This window comes from Gigantopelta aegis, chromosome 2, assembly GCF_016097555.1.
Source record: "Gigantopelta aegis isolate Gae_Host chromosome 2, Gae_host_genome, whole genome shotgun sequence".
Classification (NCBI taxonomy): domain Eukaryota; kingdom Metazoa; phylum Mollusca; class Gastropoda; order Neomphalida; family Peltospiridae; genus Gigantopelta; species Gigantopelta aegis.
In genome coordinates, this window is record NC_054700.1 from 31,835,142 (window position 1) to 31,858,508 (window position 23,367).

General features: G+C 37.3%; 2 protein-coding genes across 5 annotated transcripts in view; both read left to right on the forward strand.

Annotated features, from left to right (window-relative positions):
* Window positions 1-23,367, forward strand: part of LOC121383755 (ras GTPase-activating-like protein IQGAP1) — a 133,068-nt gene that overhangs the window by 93,385 nt on the left and 16,316 nt on the right. For 2 of the 4 annotated variants that reach the window (XM_041513854.1, XM_041513868.1), the window contains 9 exons: window positions 794-799; window positions 5,323-5,397; window positions 5,991-6,140; window positions 8,292-8,432; window positions 9,170-9,254; window positions 9,415-9,647; window positions 10,720-10,852; window positions 21,040-21,142; window positions 21,644-21,782. In XM_041513854.1, coding sequence (XP_041369788.1) covers window positions 794-799; window positions 5,323-5,397; window positions 5,991-6,140; window positions 8,292-8,432; window positions 9,170-9,254; window positions 9,415-9,647; window positions 10,720-10,852; window positions 21,040-21,142; window positions 21,644-21,782 — 1,065 coding nt within the window. The remainder of the gene's footprint in view (window positions 1-793; window positions 800-5,322; window positions 5,398-5,990; window positions 6,141-8,291; window positions 8,433-9,169; window positions 9,255-9,414; window positions 9,648-10,719; window positions 10,853-21,039; window positions 21,143-21,643; window positions 21,783-23,367) is intronic. The other 2 variants (XM_041513862.1, XM_041513875.1) reach the window with 1 other exon arrangement.
* Window positions 17,257-19,627, forward strand: LOC121383783. Its single transcript, XM_041513881.1, has 4 exons — window positions 17,257-18,112; window positions 18,349-18,473; window positions 18,628-18,706; window positions 18,926-19,627. Exons 1-4 carry the CDS (start codon window positions 17,267-17,269, stop codon window positions 19,088-19,090), a joined length of 1,215 nt encoding a protein of 404 aa, XP_041369815.1. The 5' UTR covers window positions 17,257-17,266; the 3' UTR covers window positions 19,091-19,627.

The window sequence follows — 23,367 nt, forward strand, 5'->3', positions numbered from 1 at the left end:
ATGCAGAGATGACTTTACTGTTAGTGTGCACTTTACATTTCGATCACCATTTGAAACTGTAATTGTATTTCTACTGTAGCCATGAGATCAGTGATTTTAAAAATTTACTAGACACAATTAAAAATTCACTAGCCCTACTTTATGTTAAGTTAATACAATTTTACTATATAATAGTAAAATTTGCATGGATGTCACCCGAAGAGACATATATAGCTTGGAAACACTAACATTTGGGTGGGGGTGGAGGGCAGGATATTCATATTCACAAAATAGACAACTGCAATATTTGACAAACAAATTTCATTAGCCGTCTGGCATGGCAATAGTAGTTATTTACTAGCCCAACATTGAATATCACTAGCCATTTGAGTGGGGCTACCATAATCTAGAAGCCCTGATCCATTTTTGGTTTTATTTGGTTTTTTATACTGTACTTTATATTCAGTGGAAACAGGTCTGTAACGAGATAAGGTATGAGGGTGATCACACTCCTGACAAAGAAATTACCCCCCCTTAGAGTCTGCTAGACTTCACCTATTGATGTGTGCCATAATTTAGTATACCCTTAAAAAGTGAACCTACTCCCCTGCCTCCCTCCACCCCAGTGACACCAGCTGGCTACAGGCCTGAGTGTAGAGCTATATTTCTTTCTTTTGTAATCTATCAAACTGTATATACCTTTGTATTTATTTAATCAAATAATGTTTTTAACAGACCTACATGTACAAATGTATAATTATGTCAGTTTTTAAAATATATTTGTTTTGTTTTATTCTTATGTTTTGGCCACTAGGAGAATGTAAGTACTGATTTGTTTGGCTGGTTTGCCGGTGTTAGAGTACGTACATGTATATATCCACCACAGTGAGAAGGTTGTATAAAGCATCACCAAAAATAGATCATGCATCAGCGTAACACATTTTGAAGAACTTTATATAATTTTGTACAGTTATCAAACTGGTACCTAAACAAAATACAAAATCAATCTGGAAACACCTATCACCAATTTTCTTTTGGCTTAATATGAGAAGAAAAGAATAATAGTTGTAAACCCCCCCCCCCCCCAAAAAAAAAAAAAACCCACAAAAAACCCCCAACAAAACAAACTTTTTCCCATTTATTAAAAAAAAAACTGTCTTGTCAAAAATGTTTTAAAATACTAGCAAATTATTTTGGACAATTTCTGTTGTTTGTGGAATTTCCAACAGCTATTTTAATTTGTGTTATCATCTCAAGCTTTAAAGACAGTAACAACAAATATGAAAAATAAAACATTGTTTCGTCACTACAATTTTTAAATTATTCATAAAATTTTATTTAAATTTGTAAAGATTTTTTATATTTCCAAGGTTGTTATTCTTTTCTTTGTTTACACAAATTGAAGTTTCTAAAAAAAAAAATTTGGAAGTAAAATAAAATAAATAAATAATAAAATAAAATGAAAAAAGGTTTAATGACACATTAAGTTTCATTGCCACTTTCGTGATGCTTTATTTTTGGTGGTTGTTTTGTTGGTACCATGGTTCATATCTCTATATCTATAGTGTGCTGTATGTGCAGTCAGTGTTGGTCGCACCCTATATTTACTGTGAGTTGTTTTGTCGTGTTGCATGGAACAAGTACATGGCATCGAAGCGGGGCTTCCCTCCGAACTACCTTGCAGTCCTTGTCAAACAGCATCTTTGACAAGGTGAAACTTAAACAAACTAAAGGAGGGAGTGGGTAATTAATTACCCTTTACAGTTTTTATTTCATTTATTGGTTTATTTATATTTATTTTGCATAAAGTAATTTTGTCGCATGTTATTCCTGATGCACTTTATGTATGTTTTGATTTGTCATGTTTTTATGTCTTTGTTTTGTCAATTGGTCATAGGTTTTGGTCTGAATCATATCAAATTTGGTATGAATTCCTGAGTATTGAGGCCTGCAATAACTAGGATGGGTGCACATTTTTAAAAACAAAAGTAATCAGGACACCATTGGGCTTTTTCTCATTCCAGCCAGTGCTGGTATATCAGAGGCCATGGCGTGTGCTATTCCTTCTTTGGGATGGTTCACATAAAAGATCCCTTGCTACTAATGTAAAATGTAGCAGGTTTCTTCTCTAAAACATTATGTAAAAATTACCAAATGTTTGACATCCAGTAGCTGATGATTAATAAATCAATGCGATCTAGTTGTGTCATTAAAGAAAGCAAACTTTGAACCCTGTTAGTACTACATGTACCGGTACATGTAAGTCAATAAAAAATATAGAACATAGTTTTGTTCCTATACCAAGCAAGTGGGAACTATGGGGATTTGTGACAGTAGCTAGTCCATGTACAAGTAGTTAGTGATCGTTATGAAATAGTGTCTTGATAGTTATTGTAGTGATTGAAACATAGTTCTTGGTAGTGATCTGTGTAAAGTGTTAGACCAGTGGCTTGATTCACTAAATTCTCACAACTTCACGATCTTGTAGAGCAATACAAAAAGACCTACAAGGACGATGCAATGTGATTTAAGTGAGCTTAAGAGAGCTTTGTAAATTACATGTAGGCCCCAGGTGATCCATGGTGATTCCAGGTGATCCAATATTTTTTGTTTTGTTCTCCAGATGTAAGAAAATTTATGTTTGAAGCTATCCAAATACAAACATTTTGTGGGGGAACTTCCATCCAACTTCAAATACTGTTTCTGGCAGTGTGAAGTAAATATGATGTGTATACAGATGCACCAATTAATGCATGTGCTGAACAGTCATCCAGTCTTCTCCAGGAAAGACGAGTGATCTCGATCTCCCGCTCTGGCTCCCCTTCACACTCACTCGCCTGGAAAGTTTTAGGAGAGCGCTGCAAATTGATCACCTTGCTATAAAATAGTTAATGAATTTCATTTGAAACTTGATGTGATTGCTTGCCTAGCATCTTTTCAGGAGAGTGATTTTGCTCATGGTGAAGACTGATCATTCAGTAATTTTGCTCATGGTGAAGACTGATCATTCAGTGATTTTGCTCATGGTGAAGACTGATCATTCAGTGATTTTGCTCATGGTGAAGACTGATCATTCAGTGATTTTGCTCATGGTGAAGACTGATCATTCAGTGATTTTGCTCATGGTGAAGATTGATCATTCAGTGATTTTGCTCATAGTGAAGACTGATCATTCAGTGATTTTGCTCATGATGAAGACTGATCATTCAGTGATTTTGCTCATGGTGAAGACTGATCATTCAGTGATTTTTCTATACTTAAGGCATACCGCAGTCTGACACATTTAATTTTCGATCTGACACATTTAATGTGATCCGACACATTTAATATGACCGGTCATATTTAATATGATCCGACACATTTAATGTGATCCAACACATTTAATATAATCCAAAGGCTGTGTGAAGTTCTTGGTCCTTGAGTTATTCTGCATTACTTTCATAGTGAATTGTGTTTGTTGAGGCAATTTCAGTTTTTCAGTATTTGTATGTGAACTATGTGTATACATTATTTAATATATATGTATGTAATATATGTGTGTATGTAATATACATGTATGTGTCTTGCATCGTTTGATTTAGAAATTTGTTACGGTCACTTTTCAGACTTGTAGTTTTATTTAATTTTGTTTTGCATTTTACGTTTTGTTTTAGTTAATGTTTATATAATTACATGCTCAACATGTATTGTTTAAGTTTCAACCTATATTACACAAATTTATAATTTTATTTATTTTTAAATTGTTATTTATGCCTTCCCAAAAAAGTAAATAAAGAAATAATATTCTCCATAGTAAAGCTGTAATGTGTTTGTCAGAAATTTATTTTCAAATATTTTAAATTGTTTTTATTAATTATCTAGATTAACCCATGATTTTAATCAATTATTTGTATTTCGTTTGGTTTGTTTGTAATTTTATTAAAATTAATATTGTTTTATATATTTTGTGTTATTGTATTGACACATTTTTAGAATTAATTAAAACGGCAATGCTTAAGAATTGTTTTTCACACTTGATGGAAAGTTTTAAATCATTCAAACCAAATTAAACAACAAACACAAATAGCCATAATGAGCTGTTTTTCATATCTGTACACATATAATATTTACCAGTTAAAATAATTATTTATTTAGGGAGCCATGTAACGTTTGTGTCAAATTAATTGGGCATATATTATTTATTTTGTTAATTTTACAGTCGAACTAAATCTAATCCCTAAATAGTCTGCTGTTATTCTTAATTAAAATGCATGCATTTTAGTTGAAGCTGTTTTGAGACTTAATCACATGGGCATTAAGATGCATGGTTCTTCGACTACCCAAGAAACTCAGAATAAAGTCAATAATTCATTTTGCATGAAATTTCAGCTGATATTAAAGTGAAGCTTTCACCTCCCCACACTCATTACATCCTAAATTCCCATGTAATCATTTTTAATTGTGCTGTCGCTTGGAGTTCAATTACAAATACAGTAGTGGTACGAAAAACCCACTGTATATTAGCACAGTAAATTGCGTACCTGCTACATAAATAAGTGGCCCTCATAAGTTAGTTAACATGTGCCCAGTCCTTTTGTTCAGTGTGCACTAAAATATGTTTTCAGTCAATAAAAAGAACAGTCCCCGGATCCAGAACATATTTGTCTTATGATGCCATATTTACTAACAAATGATTTTTTTCACACCATTTTAATTTTAAATGACTAATAAATTTTTAATTCTGAATGACTCAAATATTTTAATTTTGAATGATTAAAATGTGTGTTAATGTTTAATGACTAAAATATGTTCTAATTTTATTGAGAATAAAAAATTAAAAACTTGTCTGCTAGAACATTTTAAACAAAGCTTTTTAACATTTTTGTTATTGTTGCTATTTCAGTTTTGTCCTCACATAAAATTTATCATTGTTATTAAGCCAAGTTTTATAGTTTTGTTTATCAAAATTACAATATGTTAATATTGAACAGTACATATTAAGATTGACTTTGATTTTAATATACCGTATGATTTTTATATTTACATTCCACTGAATACCCTACATAAATATTGAACAGTACACATTAAGACTGACTTTGATTTTAATATATGATTTTTATATTTACATTGCACTGAATACCCTACGTAAATATTGAACAGTACATATTAAGACTGACTTTGATTTTAATATATGATTTTTATATTTACATTCCACTAAATACCCTACATAAATATTGAACAGTACATATTAAGACTTGTTTGCATTTTAATATTTGATGTTTATATTTACGTTCTACTGGAATTACCACATTGTAGTTTGTACTACATCTAAACTGGATTGTGATCTTGTTGTCTGTGTTTCAGATCCAAGGTGGACAAGATGACGGACATTGTGACAGGAAACCCGCTCGTTGTCAAGATGATTGTTGGCTTCAACAGGTACCGTGTTGTCATGGCAACCTTTGATGTGGAACTTTGATTATTGTGTATGACATACCGGAATAATGAACACTTTATAGTTATTTAATACTGAATTACAAAATAACATAAATGAAATATTATTTTATAAAATAAAAATAATAGTAGATGGCAAAAACACTTATAAATACAATGTTAGGGAATATCTGATGATGTCACTTTATATTGGTTATTTGTTTTATTGAGTGTTATTGTTTAAAGAACCCCCCCAAAAATATTCAAAGTAAAATATGAACTTTTCAGTGTCATTATTAGTAAGTATGTTTCAAATTTAATTATAAGGATTGTCTGTTGTTTCTTTTACGTTTATCTGAGTATGAAAACAATTGTCTGCAAACTTATGTGAGAACGTCTTTGCCGATTCACACAGTTTACGGATGATTTGTTTCCGTTCGCACTCTAATGAACAGAAAGAAAATAACAGACAATACTTAACTATATGGACTGTCTGTTATTTCTTTTACATTCATCTGGGTATGAACAAAAATAAATAAATTTGCAAACTTATGTGAGTTGCCGATTAACACAGTTTGTTCTATGTTGCGTATGTGTAGGAACCAGCGTGGTCAGAATGCGCTGCGAGAGATGCTGAACCCACTGATCACGCGGGTGATAGAGGATCGGAACCTGCGGATCAACACGAACCCCGTCGAGGTCTACAAGATGTGGGTCAACCAGACCGAGTCACAGTCCGGCAAAACCAGGTTTGTTCACTCGTGTCATCATGGATACCAACAACGTTTTATTATTTATTTATTTATTTTTATTATTATTATTTTATTTCTCAACTTTTGTTCAAAATATGAAACATCTGTGTTTTATGTCCAGTATACTTGGCAACTTGTGGATAGAAAAATAAATGTTATATCTTGAACAGAAGCAGAATTAAAGGGCTTCAAATATGGTAAAAATTGTAAATAAATCCCCTTCATAGTCCATTCCTCGACGTGGTGAGAGGGCTTGTATGTCTCAGTGACCCAGAGAGCTATGCCAGCAGGAGCTTTGGCTTCTGTTAGGGACACCTGGACTGGTCAATGGGTAGAGGCTAGACTGATATGGACTAAGGGTGAGGTAACCCTAACAGAAACCTCGAGTGCTGAAGTCAGAGGTATTGGGCCGCACGGCGCACTCTAATAGACCACAATACCATGCATCAACAGCTATTATGACTACTACATAAATAAATACATTTTTGGCCCCAAAAAAGGAAAACAAATGAGGGTTTATTGTTGTGAACATTGTGCTTGTAGTGGCAAAATAAATCTGAAAATAGGTTATATGACATTGTGTGGCTTTGGAAGGCAGTAACAAATGATTACTTTTCAACTTGGGTACAAAATACGAAATATACATGTACAGTGTTTTATACCAAAAACAACATCTTGATGCAAGCTGTAGACAGCAGTAGGCCTACTTAAGCTTGTCAGAAAATGTGTCAGCTATTTGGTGTACAGTTTGTTTAGAAATATGTAACCAGACAAAATGATAAAAATTATGGGCTGAATGAAAAGTTTGTTTTGTTTAACTACACCACTGGAGCACATCGATTAATTAATCATCGGCTATTGGATGTCAAACATTTGATAATTGTAACTTGTCAGAGGAAACCCGCTAAAAAAAATTCTAATGCAGCAAGGGAACTTTTATAGGCCTATGCACTTTCCCACAGACAGGAAAACACATACCATGGCCTTTGTGGTGCACTGGTTGAAGCGAGAAAAAACCCAATCAGCTGAATGGATCCACCGAGGTGGTTCGATCCTGTGACACAAGCATCTCAAGCGAGCACTCAACCGACTGAGCTAAATCCTGGCCCAAGCTGAATGAACACCTCGCATTAACTGCAATATTTTAAAAAGTTTGTTTTATTTAACAACACCACTAGAGCACATTGATTTTTTATCTTATCTTCGGCTATTGGACGTCAAACATATGGTCATTCTGACACTGTTTTTTAGAGGAAACCCGCTGCCGCCACATAGGTTACTCTTTTATGACAGGCACAGCAAGGGATCATTTATTTGTGCTTCCCACAGGCAGGATAGCACAAACCATGGCCTTTGTTGAACCAGTTATGGATCACTGGTCGGTGCAAGTGGTTTACACGAACCCACTGAGCCTTGCGGAGCACTCGCTCAGGGTTTGGAGTCTGTATCTGGATTAAAAATCCCATGCCTCGACTGGGATCTGAACCCAGTACCTACCAGCCTGTAGACCGATGGCCTAACCACGACGCCACCGAGGCCGGTAATGCAATATTTTAAAGTCAGTTTAAGTATCAAAAAGGGTGGTTGGGTTCTACCTCAATCAACAAAGCGCTCACCTGAGTTGCTGGCATCACGGGATCGAACCACCACAGTAAAGCCATCGTCGGACTGGATAGGAAAAAACTGGAATATCATTGGCCATGGTATGTGTTGTTCTGTTAGGGAAAGTGCATGAAAAAGATCCCTTACTGCTAATTGTAATATATAGCGGGTTTCTCCTCTCTAAGATTATATGTCAAAATTAGCAAATGTTTTACGTCCAGTTTCTGATGATTAATAAATCAATGTGCTCTACTGATGTTGTTAAACAAAGCAATCTTTAACTTTTAACTTCAACTGTTATAAATAATGAACGTATTGGTGTTGTACTTCAGTGGTTTGCCGTATGATGTCTTTGTTTAACTTTAACTGTTATAAATGATGAACGTATTGGTGTTGTATTTCAGTGGTTTGCCATACGACATCTCTGTTTAACTTTAACTGTTATAAATAATGAACGTATTGCTGTTGTATTTCAGTGGTTTGCCATACGACGTCTCTGTTAGTTTAACTGTTATAAATAACGAACGTATTGGTGTTATATTTCAGTGGTTTGCCATACGACGTCTCCACGGAGCAGGCCTTGAAGCACGAAGAGGTTGTCGCTCAGATCTCCGAGTCGATCAAACGACTGCAGGACATCACCGACCTCTTCCTGACGGCCATCCTCGGATCCCTCGACAAAATCCCGTAAGTTACTGTTAAAAAAAACCCTCTGTGTAATCAGATTGCAATTCCTTGTTTGTGTCTTTTATCCTGCAACCACTGTTTCTATTGACTGATTATGATAACCAATTAAAGCAAAGTCATAAACGTATACTAGCAGATTATAACTTTTAGATGTCATTCCTGTTGGTGGCTGCTTAATACAGAATGTGACACCTAATTGGCAATCTAAATCTTTGTGCTGAAGTGTTGTTAAACATGCATTGCTTAATACAGGATTCACTGTGTTATTAATTAATTAAATAATTATTTATTTGCGTGATGTTCTGTGATCACCAATGAAGAAGGAAATGTTTTATTTAACGTCGCACTCAACACATTTTTATTTACGGTTATATGGCATCAGACATGGTTAAGGACCACACAGATATTGAGAGAGGAAACCCGCTGTTGCCACTTCATGGGCTACTCTTTACAATTAGTAACAAGGGATCTTTTATATGCACCATCCCACAAACAGGATAGTACATACCACAGCCTTTGTTAACCAGTTGTGGAGCACTAACTGGAACGAGAAATAGCCCAGTGGGTCCACCAATGGGGATCGATCCTAGACTGACCACACATCAAGCGAACACTTTACCACTGGGCTACGTCCTGCCCCTTTGATCACCAATGAAACCACGTACATGTTGTTAACTAATTACTTATTTGCGTGATGTTCTGTGATCACCAATGAAACCACATGCATGTTGTTTCAGGTATGGAATGCGCTACATGGCGAAGGTGATGAAGGAAGCGCTGTTTCGACAGTTTCCAGACTCACCGGAGAAAGACATTTTGAAGGTAACTTTAAAATTACTACATTATTGGAATCCCCTGTCTCTTGTCAACTTAGCCTGACCTCTAACAAATGGCATTTTACCATATGTAAGTAGACTGGTCCGAACATCCCAACAGCCAAATTTTCTGTTACACGAGTAATGTTTATTACATTTATTTTCAGATTGTGGGCAACTTGCTGTATTACCGTTACATCAATTCGGCCATTGTTGCTCCAGATGCCTTTGACATTATCAGTGTGGGAGCAGAAAAGGCCTTGTCGAATGACCAGCGGAGGAACCTGGGTTCGATTGCCAAGATTCTCCAGTTTGCTGCCTCCAACAAGGGATTTGGTGGCGAGAGCTCCTACCTGTCCAGTATGAACGACTACATTCGAGTGTCTCACGAGAAATTCAAGTATGTAACAGCACCTTGTAACGTAATGATTAAACTTTGTGCTCAGGTGTCTTTGAATAAATAGAGAATACTTCATGAGTTAAAATCCATTCATCTTACAAGTTGCTTTAAGACGTATCTTAATTTGCGAAAGCGAGTTGGACACATTTTTAAACAAGTTGTAAGATAATGGTATCTTACGGACACAAATGTAGTACGCTGTTTCTTACATATCCTCAAAAAATTTATTTAAAATAAATTTAAACATCTTTTCCAACTGAAACCTATTTACGACCCAAACACTTGTCGTTAACTTGTGCATCACAGACAAATCATTCTTAGGTTAATTTGTATGTCATAGAGCAATCAATTTTGATGTGCTTTTCTTCATTGGATGGCATGGCACTTGTGACCAGGTCATCACCTAGGAGCACGGGTATCACAGAATGGGAGCAGGCTATAGCCCAGTGGTAAAATGCACTCATGATGCGCAATCAGTCTGTGATAGATCCCTGTTGGTGGGCTCAGTGCCACTACGACTGGTATATCAAAGGTCAGGTATGTGCTATCCTGTCTGTGGAATGGTACATATAAAAGATCCCTTGCTACTAATGGAAAAATATAGTAGGTTTCTTCTCTTAGACTATATGTCACAATTACCAAATGTTTGACATCCAATAGCCGATGATTGATGACCTACTTTTCACATATTACTGCATTTTAAAGTAAATATTTTGGGGCCATTGTCATAAATACCATTTGTTCCCTTATTAGTCCCCTCCAGATCTTTCTGTCTTGATTATCTGTTTGTGCAGCTGGCCATCACAAGTAGTTTTCTGGAATTGTTTTTACAATGCCTCAAAATATTTAGCTGAAATTGTATGTATAGCTTTATCATGTACTGATACAGATCAAGTTTAACTATCATGGGGATTTACTAATTTTCCACAGTTATGACCTTTGACTTTAGAAGATATGACAATTTGCTGGGCCGGGTAGGGCACATGTACTGGTTTAGCAGTACTCTCAGAATGCTTGTTAGTTCGACATTAGTATATTTGTAATGTGTCTTAACACTGTGTTCTTTTCCCAGGAAGTACTGCCTGCAGGCGTGTGCGGTTGAGGAACCGGAGGTGAAGTTCAACGTTGACCAGTACTCTGAAGTGACGATGATCACGAAACCGGTCATCTACATCTCCGTGCAGGAGGTCGTCAACACACATCAGGTACTACAGCCCCTAGGGGTGTAACAATACGGGTAGGGTGTGATATAATATATATATATATATATCACAGTACTCCAACACACATCAGGTACTACAGCTCCTAGGGATGTAACAACACGGGTAGCGCATGATACGATATATATATCACAGTATTCCAACACATATCAGGTACTACAGCTCCTAGGGGTGTAACAATATGGGTAGGGTGTGATACTATATATATATCACAGTACTCCAACACACATCAGGTACTACAGCTCCTAGAGGTGTAACAATACGGGTAGGGTGAGATATGACATATATATATATCACAGTACTCCAACACACATCAGGTACTACAGCTCCTAGAGGTGTAACAATATGGGTAGGGTGTGATATGATATATATATATCACAGTACTCCAACAAACATCAGGTACTACAGCTCCTAGAGGTGTAACAATACAGGTATTACAGCTCCTAGAGGTGTAACAATACGGGTAGGGTGTGATATTATATATATATATATCACAGTACTCCAACACACATCAGGTAGTACAGCTCCTAGAGGTGTAGCAATACGGGTAGGGTGAGATATGATATATATATATCACGGTACTCCAACACACATCAGGTACTACAGCTCCTAGGGGTGTAACAATACGGGTAGGGTGAGATATGATATATATATCACAGTACTCCAACACACATCAGGTACTACAGCTCCTAGGGATGTAACAACACGGGTAGCGCATGATACGATATATATATCACAGTATTCCAACACATATCAGGTACTACAGCTCCTAGGGGTGTAACAATATGGGTAGGGTGTGATACTATATATATATCACAGTACTCCAACACACATCAGGTACTACAGCTCCTAGAGGTGTAACAATACGGGTAGGGTGAGATATGACATATATATATATATCACAGTACTCCAACACACATCAGGTACTACAGCTCCTAGAGGTGTAACAATATGGGTAGGGTGTGATATGATATATATATATCACAGTACTCCAGCAAACATCAGGTACTACAGCTCCTAGAGGTGTAACAATACAGGTATTACAGCTCCTAGAGGTGTAACAATACGGGTAGGGTGTGATATTATATATATATATCACAGTACTCCAACACACATCAGGTAGTACAGCTCCTAGAGGTGTAGCAATACGGGTAGGGTGAGATATGATATATATATATCACGGTACTCCAACACACATCAGGTACTACAGCTCCTAGGGGTGTAACAATACGGGTAGGGTGAGATATGATATATATATCACAGTACTCCAACACACATCAGGTACTACAGCTCCTACGGGTAGGGTGGTGTAACAATACGGGTAGGGTGAGTAGGGTGTGATATGATATATATATATATCACAGTACTCCAACACACATCAGGTACTACAGCTCCTAGAGGTGTAACAATACGGGTAGGGTGAGATAAGTCACAGTACTCCAACACATATCAGGTACTACAGCTCCTAGGGGTGTAACAATACGGGTAGGGTGAGATATGATATATATATATATATATATATCACAGTACTCCAACACACATCAGGTAGTACAGCTCCTAGAGGTGTAACAATACGGGTAGGGTGAGATATGATATATATATCACAGTACTCCAACACACATCAGGTACTACAGCTCCTAGGGGTGTAACAATACGGGTAGGGTGAGATATGATATATATATCACAGTACTCCAACACACATCAGGTACTACAGCTCCTAGAGGTGTAACAATACGGGTAGGGTGAGATATGATATATATATATCACAGTACTCCAACACACATCAGGTATTACAGCTCCTAGAGGTGTAACAATACGGGTAGGGTGTGATATGATATATATATATATCACAGTACTCCAACACACATCAGGTACTACAGCTCCTAGAGGTGTAACAATACGGGTAGGGTGAGATAAGATATATATATATATCACAGTACTCCAACACATATCAGGTACTACAGCTCCTAGGGGTGTAACAATACGGGTAGGGTGAGATATGATATATATATATATATATATATATCACAGTACTCCAACACACATCAGGTAGTACAGCTCCTAGAGGTGTAACAATACGGGTAGGGTGAGATATGATATATATATCACAGTACTCCAACACACATCAGGTACTACAGCTCCTAGAGGGGTAACAATACGGGTAGGGTGAGATATGATATATATATCACAGTATTCCAACACACATCAGGTACTACAGCTCCTAGAGGTGTAACAAAATGGGTAGGGTGTGATATGATATATATATATATCACAGTACTCCAACACACATCAGGTACTACAGCTCCTAGAGGGGTAACAATGTGGGTAGGGTGAGATATGATATATATATCACAGTATTCCAACACACATCAGGTACTACAGCTCCTAGAGGGGTAACAATACGGGTAGGGTGAGATATGATATATATATCACAGTATTCCAACACACATCAGGTACTACAGCTCCTAGAGGTGTAACAATACGGGTAGGATGTGATATGATATATATATCACATTACTCCAACACACATCAGATACTACAGCTCCTAGGGGTGTAACAATACGGGTAGGATGTGATATGATATATATATTACAGTACTCCAACACACATCGGGTACTACGGCTCCTAGGTATGTAACAATACGGGTAGGGTGTGATATGATATATATATATCACAGTACTCCAACACACATCAGGTACTACAGCTCCTAGAGGTGTAACAATACGGGTAGGGTGTAATATGATATATATATCTATATCACAGTACTCCAACACACTTGAGGTACTACAGCTCCTAGAGGTGTAACAATATGGGTAGGGTGTGATATGATATATATATGGGTTGTTCTCAGAAAAGGTGGTTCGTTATGGCTTGGTCGTTTTGAAAGATCGTAATATTTTTTTATTTCATGCTATTGGTCAACTTGCAATTGTGTCATGATGATGGTATAATAAAGAGACAGGATAAACAAAATCAACAACTTGTGTGGTCTTGTTTCTTTGTAAACTGAAGAATTATGGTAAAATGATGTATAAAAAACATGGCCGATTTGTGACATGCTGACCGGTCTGTTGAACACGATGCAATTACATCGACTAAACACAATGGTTTGGTTTAAATACAACACAGAACCATTTGGAAGAAGTATTCGTACTACTCTTAGCACACATTTTGCTTGATTTATCTATATTTATTTAACTAGAATACAATAAATTTGTTGTAACGGTCGTTACTCGTCGTGTCCACCTCGAACGAAAACATTAAAACTCGCATTTTACAGTAAACACATTTACTGGGAACTATTTTTTCACACCTATGTCGGAAATGACCATGGCAGAACACGAATGTCCTATTTTTGGCCATCATTGCGAAATTAATGATACGGTAAATAATCGTTAAGTTTTAGGGTCGAGTATGGTGTCCATTTTTGCATGAAACGACCATGCATAAGAAATAATCGATACATTTTAAAGTAAAAGTATCTGGCACTAGTTTACAAGTGTATTCATACGCGCGTGGTTAGCGGTTTGGAAAGAAGTAAACGTTTTGGCGGGAAAAATATTTTTTTTTAGTATAAACCCACGTGATATGTTTGGTGTCTTCAAGAAAATTTCCATGTAACGACCGTACGTGATCAAGAATTATCTCACGGAAAGGTAAGATTATCATTGATATATTATTTTCTTTCGTATTTAGATTTTGTTTAATGTTCAGATGTTATTACTTTTGACGTGTGTCGTTGAGATAAAAAAATAATAATAATTGTATATCGAAATTTTAGCAGGTTTTGTGAACGAGTTAGCTTTGTTTCTTATAGTAAATTTTACACAATTGTCGGCTTTATTTAAAAAAATGGGTTCGATCAAGTTTAAAAAAAAGGTAGGGTAGGTCTTTGTCACAGTGGATGTATTTTTTATCATTATAAGATATTAATATACAAAATTAAAACGGTAATCTCGTAAGTTTAGCAAACAAAGCCAATAGTTGTAATGGTCGATACAGGACACGAACGTGTGCGGTAGACCAAATATACGTTCGTTACTGGACACAACATTCGCCCGTGTCTGTGAAGCGACCGTACACATAAAGCTTATAATGTGTACCGATGCTATTTCTAGTTGGTTTACGCGAGTCAAAGTTTGATATGATTGAACAAATAATAAGTAATTTCATGCTTATTGATTTTATGCTAAACTTTCTTTTTTTTTTTTTCCTTTTTTTTCCTTTTTTTCCTTTTTTTTTATTTTTTATAAATAAAACTTCAGTATTTTGTCATGGAAAGCAACTTGACTGATTGTGTAAGTAGAAAAGTCACAATTATACTGGTGTTGTATATTATTATTATTATTATTCATTGCTATGTGCTGTTTGATTTAGCCTTTAAAACAGTTTAAGGGCAGAACGTAGCCCAGTGGTAAAGTGTTCGCTCAATACGCGGTCGGTGTGAGATCGATCCCCGTCGGTAGGCCCATTGGGCTATTTCTCGTTCCAGTCAGTGCATCACGACTGGTATATCAAAGGCCGTGGTATGTACTGTCCTGTTTGTGGGATGGTGCATATGAAAGATCCCTTGCTGCTAATCGAAAAGAGTAGCCCATGAAGTGGCGACAGCGGGTTTCCTCTCTCAATATCTGTGTGGTCCTTAACCATATGTCTGACGCCATATAACCGTAAATAAAATGTGTTGAGTGCGTCGTTAAATAAAATATGTCTTTAAAACAGTTTAATTAATACCTTTTGTTTGACACCCATTTCCCGATGTATTTTTGTGCTAGGGTGTTGTTAATATTGTTTTGTTTTTTTAAATTAAATAGATGACATCTTCACGCAAATCCACCCGCCTAATATGCAAGGAAATACAGCTGCAGGCTCCAGAGTCCCCACTACAACTCCTACCTCCCCCTCCAATATGCAGGATGACAAATGCAGAGAGAGTCAAAGCATGGAGAGTGAAAATGAAAAACCAAAATCCAGAAAAATACCAAGATTACTTGGATAAAAACAGGAAAAAATGCAAGAAATTTCGAGAAACTAGGTCAGAGGAGCACAAGGCAAAAGAAAAAATTCTTTCCAGAGAAAGAGTGCAGAAGTATCGAAAGGAGGAGAAACAAAAGGAAAATACTAAAAAGGTGACGACCCGACAGGACATTGCTGCCGACAATCAGCAAAGAGAGAAGTGGCGAATACAAAAGAAGAAGCAGAGAGAAGAAATGACCCCACAGCAAAAGAGACGAAAGAAAGAGGCTAGGAGGGAATTCTACAAGCAGAAAAAGGAGTCTGAACGGATGAAAATTTCAGCGTCCATTCCAAGTGAAACGGATAACGGTCAGATGGATACCGAATTGATTGAAAGTCGCACACCGGTTGCTCAGCGCAAAGCCTTGCAGAGAGCTAGATGTGCCCTATCTAAAAGTCCACGAAAGTTTGTGTCGACTGTAACAGCACTAGTGAGTCAATCTTCGCCAAGAAAGCAACAACTGTTTAAGAAACTGAACTTACTTCAGGGGGAGAAACAACATAAAGAGCAGCATATGGGACGTCTGTTCCTCAAAGCTGTGCATCGTTTACGTTGCAAAAACCTTTCTGGTAATCGTTTGACTCGCCGTGTTCTTCTCAGTGTATGCAAGGGGGGTGGCTCTTACAGAATGAGGAGTTCTCTGCTCGGCATAAACAGAAAAACCTTGCAAAGACATGAAAAGCCTAAGCACAAGCCTATGGGAATTAAGAAAGAAGCAGAGAAGAAAGCTGCTGAGTTTCTTCAGCAGGAAGCTACACAACTGCCTGACCAAAAACGTGTCAGTAAAAAGACTGGGAAGAGCACATTGCTCTTAACACAACCTCTCCGCGATCTTCACAAGCGCTTTGAAGAAACGGGACTTAGCGTCAGTTTTTCTACATTTGCAAAGTGTCGACCATCAAACGTGAAGTTAATGGCACAGGCACGTTTAAGACAGTGCCTGTGTGAATACTGCACCAATGTGGGATTGAAACTGTTGACGCTGAACAAGGTTGTTGCAGCACAGAAGGTATACACCTGTAACATAAAGCATGAGAGGGATGCAGTGAGGATTTCATCGTGTAGCGCCACAAACAAGAATTGTGCATATCGTGTCTGCAACCTGTGCGGTGTCCATCTACTTGATGAACACACCCGTCCTCTTCTGCAGCATGTTATGGAGCTGAGTTGGCACCGGTGGGAGAACAAAATTGTGACCACAAATGGAAAGCAGGTTAACCGGAAAGTCCTAGTCACCAAGAGGGGAATGGTTACTGATCTCATGGAAGAATTGAAAACTGAGGTTGCCTTCCTGTCTGGACACCTCTTTCGAGCAGATTGGCAGCATCTCCAATTCAAGCAAATTAAAGATGTAGTTCCCATTTCCAGCTGACACCATCTGCATGGTAATGGACTTCGCGGAAAATTTTACCTGCATGTATCAACAGGAAGTGCAGGCGGCCCACTGGCACCATGAGCTCGTGACAGTGCACCCTACCGTTACATACTACAGATGTCCAGTCTGCCAAGATACAACAACCGAGTCCCTGGTCTTTATCAGCAGTGATAAAAAACATGACTACCATGCCGTCCAGTGCTTCACAATTAAAGCCCTACAACACCTCAGGGAGAAACGAGGCCTGACCGTCGGTCACATCGTTCAGTGGACAGATGGCTGTGGTTCACAGTACAAGAGTCGAGGCCCATTCTCCGACATCTCCAGAGCCGTGGTTGACCTTGATGCCACTCTAGAGCGCCACTTCTTTGGATCAAGACACGGGAAAGGCCCCTCGGATGGGGAGAGTGCTGTGGTCAAGCACCATGCTGCCTCTGCTGTTGCCGCTGGCAGTGTCATTATAGCTTCAGCTGAAGACCTCTTCAGTTACTGTTCAAATTCAGCCCTCAATAAACAACCCCCGAGTGAAGGGTGCATCCACTTCTTGCGCTCCTTCTTTTGGGTTGGGGAAAGAGATGTCAAAAGAGACCGAATGGACAGGGATGTGAAGACAGTTCCTGGAACACGCTCCTTCCACTCCGTTAAGTCTGTTGAAAAGAACATAATCCTGACAAGGGAGCTGACTTGTTGTTGCCTAGCATGCCAGACTGGTGATAGGGACTGCATTTCCACAGCAACAGCTGGACCCTGGTCATCCCATGTCCTGCGACCGGATAGCCACCAGCAGCCTACTCAACCTGCTGATGCTGATGATGTTCAGTCTTCGGGTCCATCTGCAGTAACTGAAGTACAGGTATGAAAAGTATATAAATTTGAAAAAAAGTTGTCTTCTTTTTCACTTCTCTTTCCCATACTGTCTGTAGATTGATTTTTGGTTGTATGCTGTTTTTTCAAAACAATTTAACATTGATTGCTGGTAGCTATAATTAATTCCTTTCTGTTTAAATGTTGATTACTATTAATATTATTAAACCACACAGGCATTTTACTCGTATTAAGAGTCACTGTGAAATTTGTTTATTATTTCAGTTTTCACGGTTGAGTTCTTCAGTGGGTGATGATGTGCAACTTGCGACTGCTGCTATTCCTTCTCTTGATACAATTGAAAAGGACCAGGCTTCCAGTGAAGTTCCCCAAGATGCTTCTGCAGCCAGGTTCGTTTATGAAATCTATACAATTTAAGATCTTTAAAGTTATGTATTTCAAATTTATTTATAAATCCGATCTTTTGGAAAGACGATTTACATGTGAAGCAAATTGTAAACTAACACTTCGAAACATAAAAGTTATGTTACTTTTTTCTTTCAGATTTCAGTATGGCAGCTGGGTGAATGTGAAATTTGGTACAGAAGGAAGCAAGCAGCAGGCCAAATTTTATAATGGAATGGTAAGTAATATACTAAATATTCTGTGTCATATATTTGTGATATTGGATTTTGCGTAACAATTATGGAAATAATAAAAAAATTGAAAGGTGAACTGACTGAAATTACTCAAAAAGTGTGCTCAGATTTGGGTGTAGCTCTGGTTTAAATAGAGTTTTGAATTGCTTAAGATAAGGAATTATATAATTTGTTTGATGTAGTATTTTTAATGTATTTTTTAGGTCCTCCAGATTGATGGCAGGGACATACAGGTGACCTTCTTACGGAACAGAGGGTCATTTTACAGCTTTCCTGTCAGTGAGGACATTGCCTGGGTCTCAGCAGAGAATGTGGAATGCATCACACCACCTACCATCAACTCCCGTGGCCAGCATTTTTTCCCCTGATATCTGATGTCTGCTTTTTAATTCCAATGACTGTGGTTTCGTGTCCACGTAACAACCATAACACAATTTACTTCATTAATTATAGCTAAAAGCATATTCAAACAAATACAATGATTATCTTTTGTTAAAATAGGAGTGGTATAGCTTGTAAAAGGACCCAAATATATATCTGCTTGGATTAAAAAATTGGATAGCAGAAATGTCAAATGTCTATCGGTTGCTGGCGCTAAAGCGCTGGACACAAAACTAAGCTACTTAGATCATGTCCATTGAGATATTTTATTGCAATTGTTAAATGCACACCATTTAATAAGCCAATGAACACAGCTGATGTAATAAATAATGATTTAACAATTAGTGTTGCTCTTTTGTATATACTGTTTGGTGTCCATGTAACAACCGTAATATTGCGCTAGTCACTACATACTATGAACCCTAGTAAAAAAGTGACTGGGTCAACTATCATTTTCTCTCTCAAAATATGTTCTTGGAAGGCCATGGTTTTAATCATATATATTTATGGGCCCTTTGTAAAAAGTTTTTTTTTAACCCTCCATGTCACACTTGTGGACCACTTTTTCTGAGAACGACCCATATATATCACAGTACTCCAACACGCATCAGGTACTACAGCTCCTAGAGGTGTAACAATACGGGTAGGGTGTGATATGATATATATATATATATCACAATACTCCGACATGACAATGATCACAAAAGCATCTACATCTCCGTACAGGAGGTCGTCAAGACACATCAGGTACCATAACGCAAGACCTTGTCATGAAACAACATTGTTAACAACTACAACAAAGTACTCTCCTACTTTAATTACCATTATAATTTTGTGGCCAGACAGAAATGGTGAAAAAGACAGATTCCACATGCTAAAATATAACCATGTTACCTACAATACGGGTAGGGCATGATATCGACTTTGCTGAGTTCATCTGTACCGAGATCACCTAGGACAAAAAGCATGTAATTTTTTGCCATCTGCCATTTTGCTTTTTTATGGCATACTCTTCAAGAGGTGTGGGACTTTCTGAAGTATGTGACATAATTAATATGATGGCATGATAATTGTTTTACACCATAACATGATGATGTTGTTACATTATGTCAAATCTTTCCCTCCCTCCCTCCCTCCCTCCCTCCCTCCCTTCCCTAAAAAAGCAAAATGGCAGCTGGTAAAAAATTACATGCAATTTGTCCTAAGAGATCTCAGCGCATTTGATATAAGTGACCATCTAGTATGTAGAATGTGTCAATGTAATGGTTTTTACCCAACATTTCTGTCAGGACAAAACATGGTGGAAGTCTGCCAGTAATTAAAGGTAGGAGAGCAATTTAGCATAGTTATTAACAATGTGGTTCGGACTTTAGATTATCGTGAGCCGTTTAAGATATAACCATGTTGAGCATTAGTATTTAATTTTTAAAATTACACTCAATATGGGGAGTGATGGGTAGCCAGAATGATGGCTCCCATTAACCGGTGAGGGATCTTTTATATGCACCATCCCAGAGACAGCACAGTACATACCATGGCCTTTGTTAAGTTGTGGAGCACTGGCCAGAATGAGAAATTGCCCAATGGGCTCACCATATGTCAGAGGTCAGGTTAAATATTAATGAAAAGAGAAAGAAGTTGATACCACATGCAATGGGTATTCTGGAAGAATCTAGCCAAACAGCCAGCCGTTGGGATGTTCAGACCAGTCTATTAACATGAAGGATGGAGGGGAATGTGCTGTAGGTCAGAAATCAGATTAAATATTCACGGAAAGAGAAAGAAAGAAGTGGATATCACATGCAATGGGTATTCTTGAAGAATCTAGCCATTCAGCTGTTTGGATATTCTGACTAGTTCATTGACATGGGGAGGTCATTCACTAAAAGACAAAAACTATCCCCGTTTTCTTCAGTTTGTGTAATTTCTGTTTCAGCTGTTACTGCAGCACCAGGATGTGATTGCTCCTGACCATAACGACCCCCTCCACGAATTACTCGAAGATCTCGGTGAGGTGCCAACGATAGATGACCTTCTGGGTGAGTCGCACATGCACAGATGAGAGGTTTCTGTAGATTTGTGCATTGACACAGGTTTTATCTCGCTCATCATCAGTCTCGTGAATCATCTAAATTAGGCGAATAAAAGGTATTTTAAATGAAGCAAGAATAAACAAAGAAATTTAAAGTTAAATCTGTCAGTGATCTAATTACTCCTAGGCCATGCACCTAAGACTACAACGTCCTGACTTGTTTGACTTGTAATATGATCTAAAGTGCTTGTTGTTTGTGTGTAAATATTTAACTTTGAAATACCTGAAGAGAATTTCTGTGACTCTTTAAAAAAGAGGAAAAAATAATTAGCTAAAATTATGTGTATGGTTTTATACTGTTCAGATAATTTTCCACAGAGTTATAGCCCTTGAATTCAGGTGATACGAACATTTGTTGGGACTGATGGTGAACATTTATTGCTTTAGCAGTACTCTTGTTTCATCTGACTAGCACGTATTTCAAATCAATAATAATTTTCTGCTTCAGGTACCGAGCTGACGAAAGACGAAGACTTGAATGAAAATCTCCGCGTGATGCTGGCGAAGACGGAGATCTCGATAACGCTGTCCAGCAAGTTTGACGTGCAGCAGGACGACCACGCCGACATGAAGACACTGATGATCAGGTGGACACCAGTCTAGTCACGGCTTTACACTGAACCAGTCTATTTAGGATATAACTAATTGTTTTAAAAGTCACTAGCCACAGGGCTAGTGGGTTTGTAAATTCCACTAGCCCACCAAAATAAAGCACTAGCCCAAATTGCTAATCAATTACAACAAACTTTATATATGGCTGAAAAACGATTTTTGAAGGAGCCCAACCCCTATAGTACCTGTTTTCTTCTCTCTCTTTTTTTTATGTACATGAGTATAAAAAAAAGAAATTGTTGTTGTTTTAGTATTATTTTGTGAAAATTATCTCGACCTTTAGAGGTGAATAAAGTTTCAAAAATAAATTAATATTTTTTAAATTTTTTAAAAACTGTTTTGTCCCATTTGATTCTAAACCATTGTCCCGTTTTTGCTTTTGCTTAACCTCATCCCTGCCCCCTCATCACAATGAGCGCATGCCAGTTTGATACTTAACAAACTCCTCTCTCTAACCACCCCAAACAAAAGAATTAAATGCACAATACAATGTAACACGATAATTTGACACATGACTTGTACAATCATTCAAAACACTTTTTATTAAGGGTGTTTCCTGTCCATGAAAATGGAAAGTAAAACAAAAACAAAGTCTGTATTGTGTATTGTTGTAATTGACGATATAGAAACTTCTTGTTGCTGCATTTTGTAGAAATCTAGTTCAAGTTGAATATTAATATATACTTATTGATTTGTTGATGTTATGCGATGACTAATGTCAGAATAACATTTATCAAACTTACCTCAGTGGAGGAAAAACATAATGAGCTAGCAGTGTTTTTTTGTTTTTTTTAAAGCCACTAGCCCATCGGGCTACTGGTTTTGCATTTGTCACTAGCCCTGTGTTAAAAAGCACTGACCACGGACATCGGGCTAGCAGATTTGTCAAACTCTGCTATTACAGTTCATCTTTAATTGGTTTAACTATACCGGTTTAGCTAAACCACTTTCGGTTGGAAATGACGAGCTTTCATGCATAGTAATAGCTATACCGGTATATGATGGAAGTGTAATTATCTGCACTACGTGAAAACAATAATGGACTATAAGTTGGTTAGGCCATTACTAATGCAATTGCTGCTTATTCTGACTGTAACATCATTGTCACTTCTCCCTTTTACTAGTTTAACTAAAACAGTTTGTGTTCACACTTACATTTAGACTGTTTTAGTTATACCAGTTTAACTAAACCACATACCGAAATGTTTTAGCTATACCGGTATAGACTATAATGAAAAGATTGCGTTCATACTTACATTTTAAACTGGTTTAGATAATTAGTTTAAAATGTAAGTGTAGCTTATTACAGTTCATCTTACTGAAAGAAAACGTCTTCTACATTTTTCTTAAAACCACCAACTCTTAGTTTTGAAACAATGCCAAATATTTTAGGCTATTACAGCTTCTGTAATGTTAACTTACTTTAGAGGGCGAGGCTGTACACAGTCCAGTAGTAAAACACTCCCCTAATGAGTGGTCAGTCTCTGAACAATCCCTGTCAGTAGGCCCATTGTACTATTTCTCGTTCAAGCCAGTGCACCATGACTGGTATATCAAAGG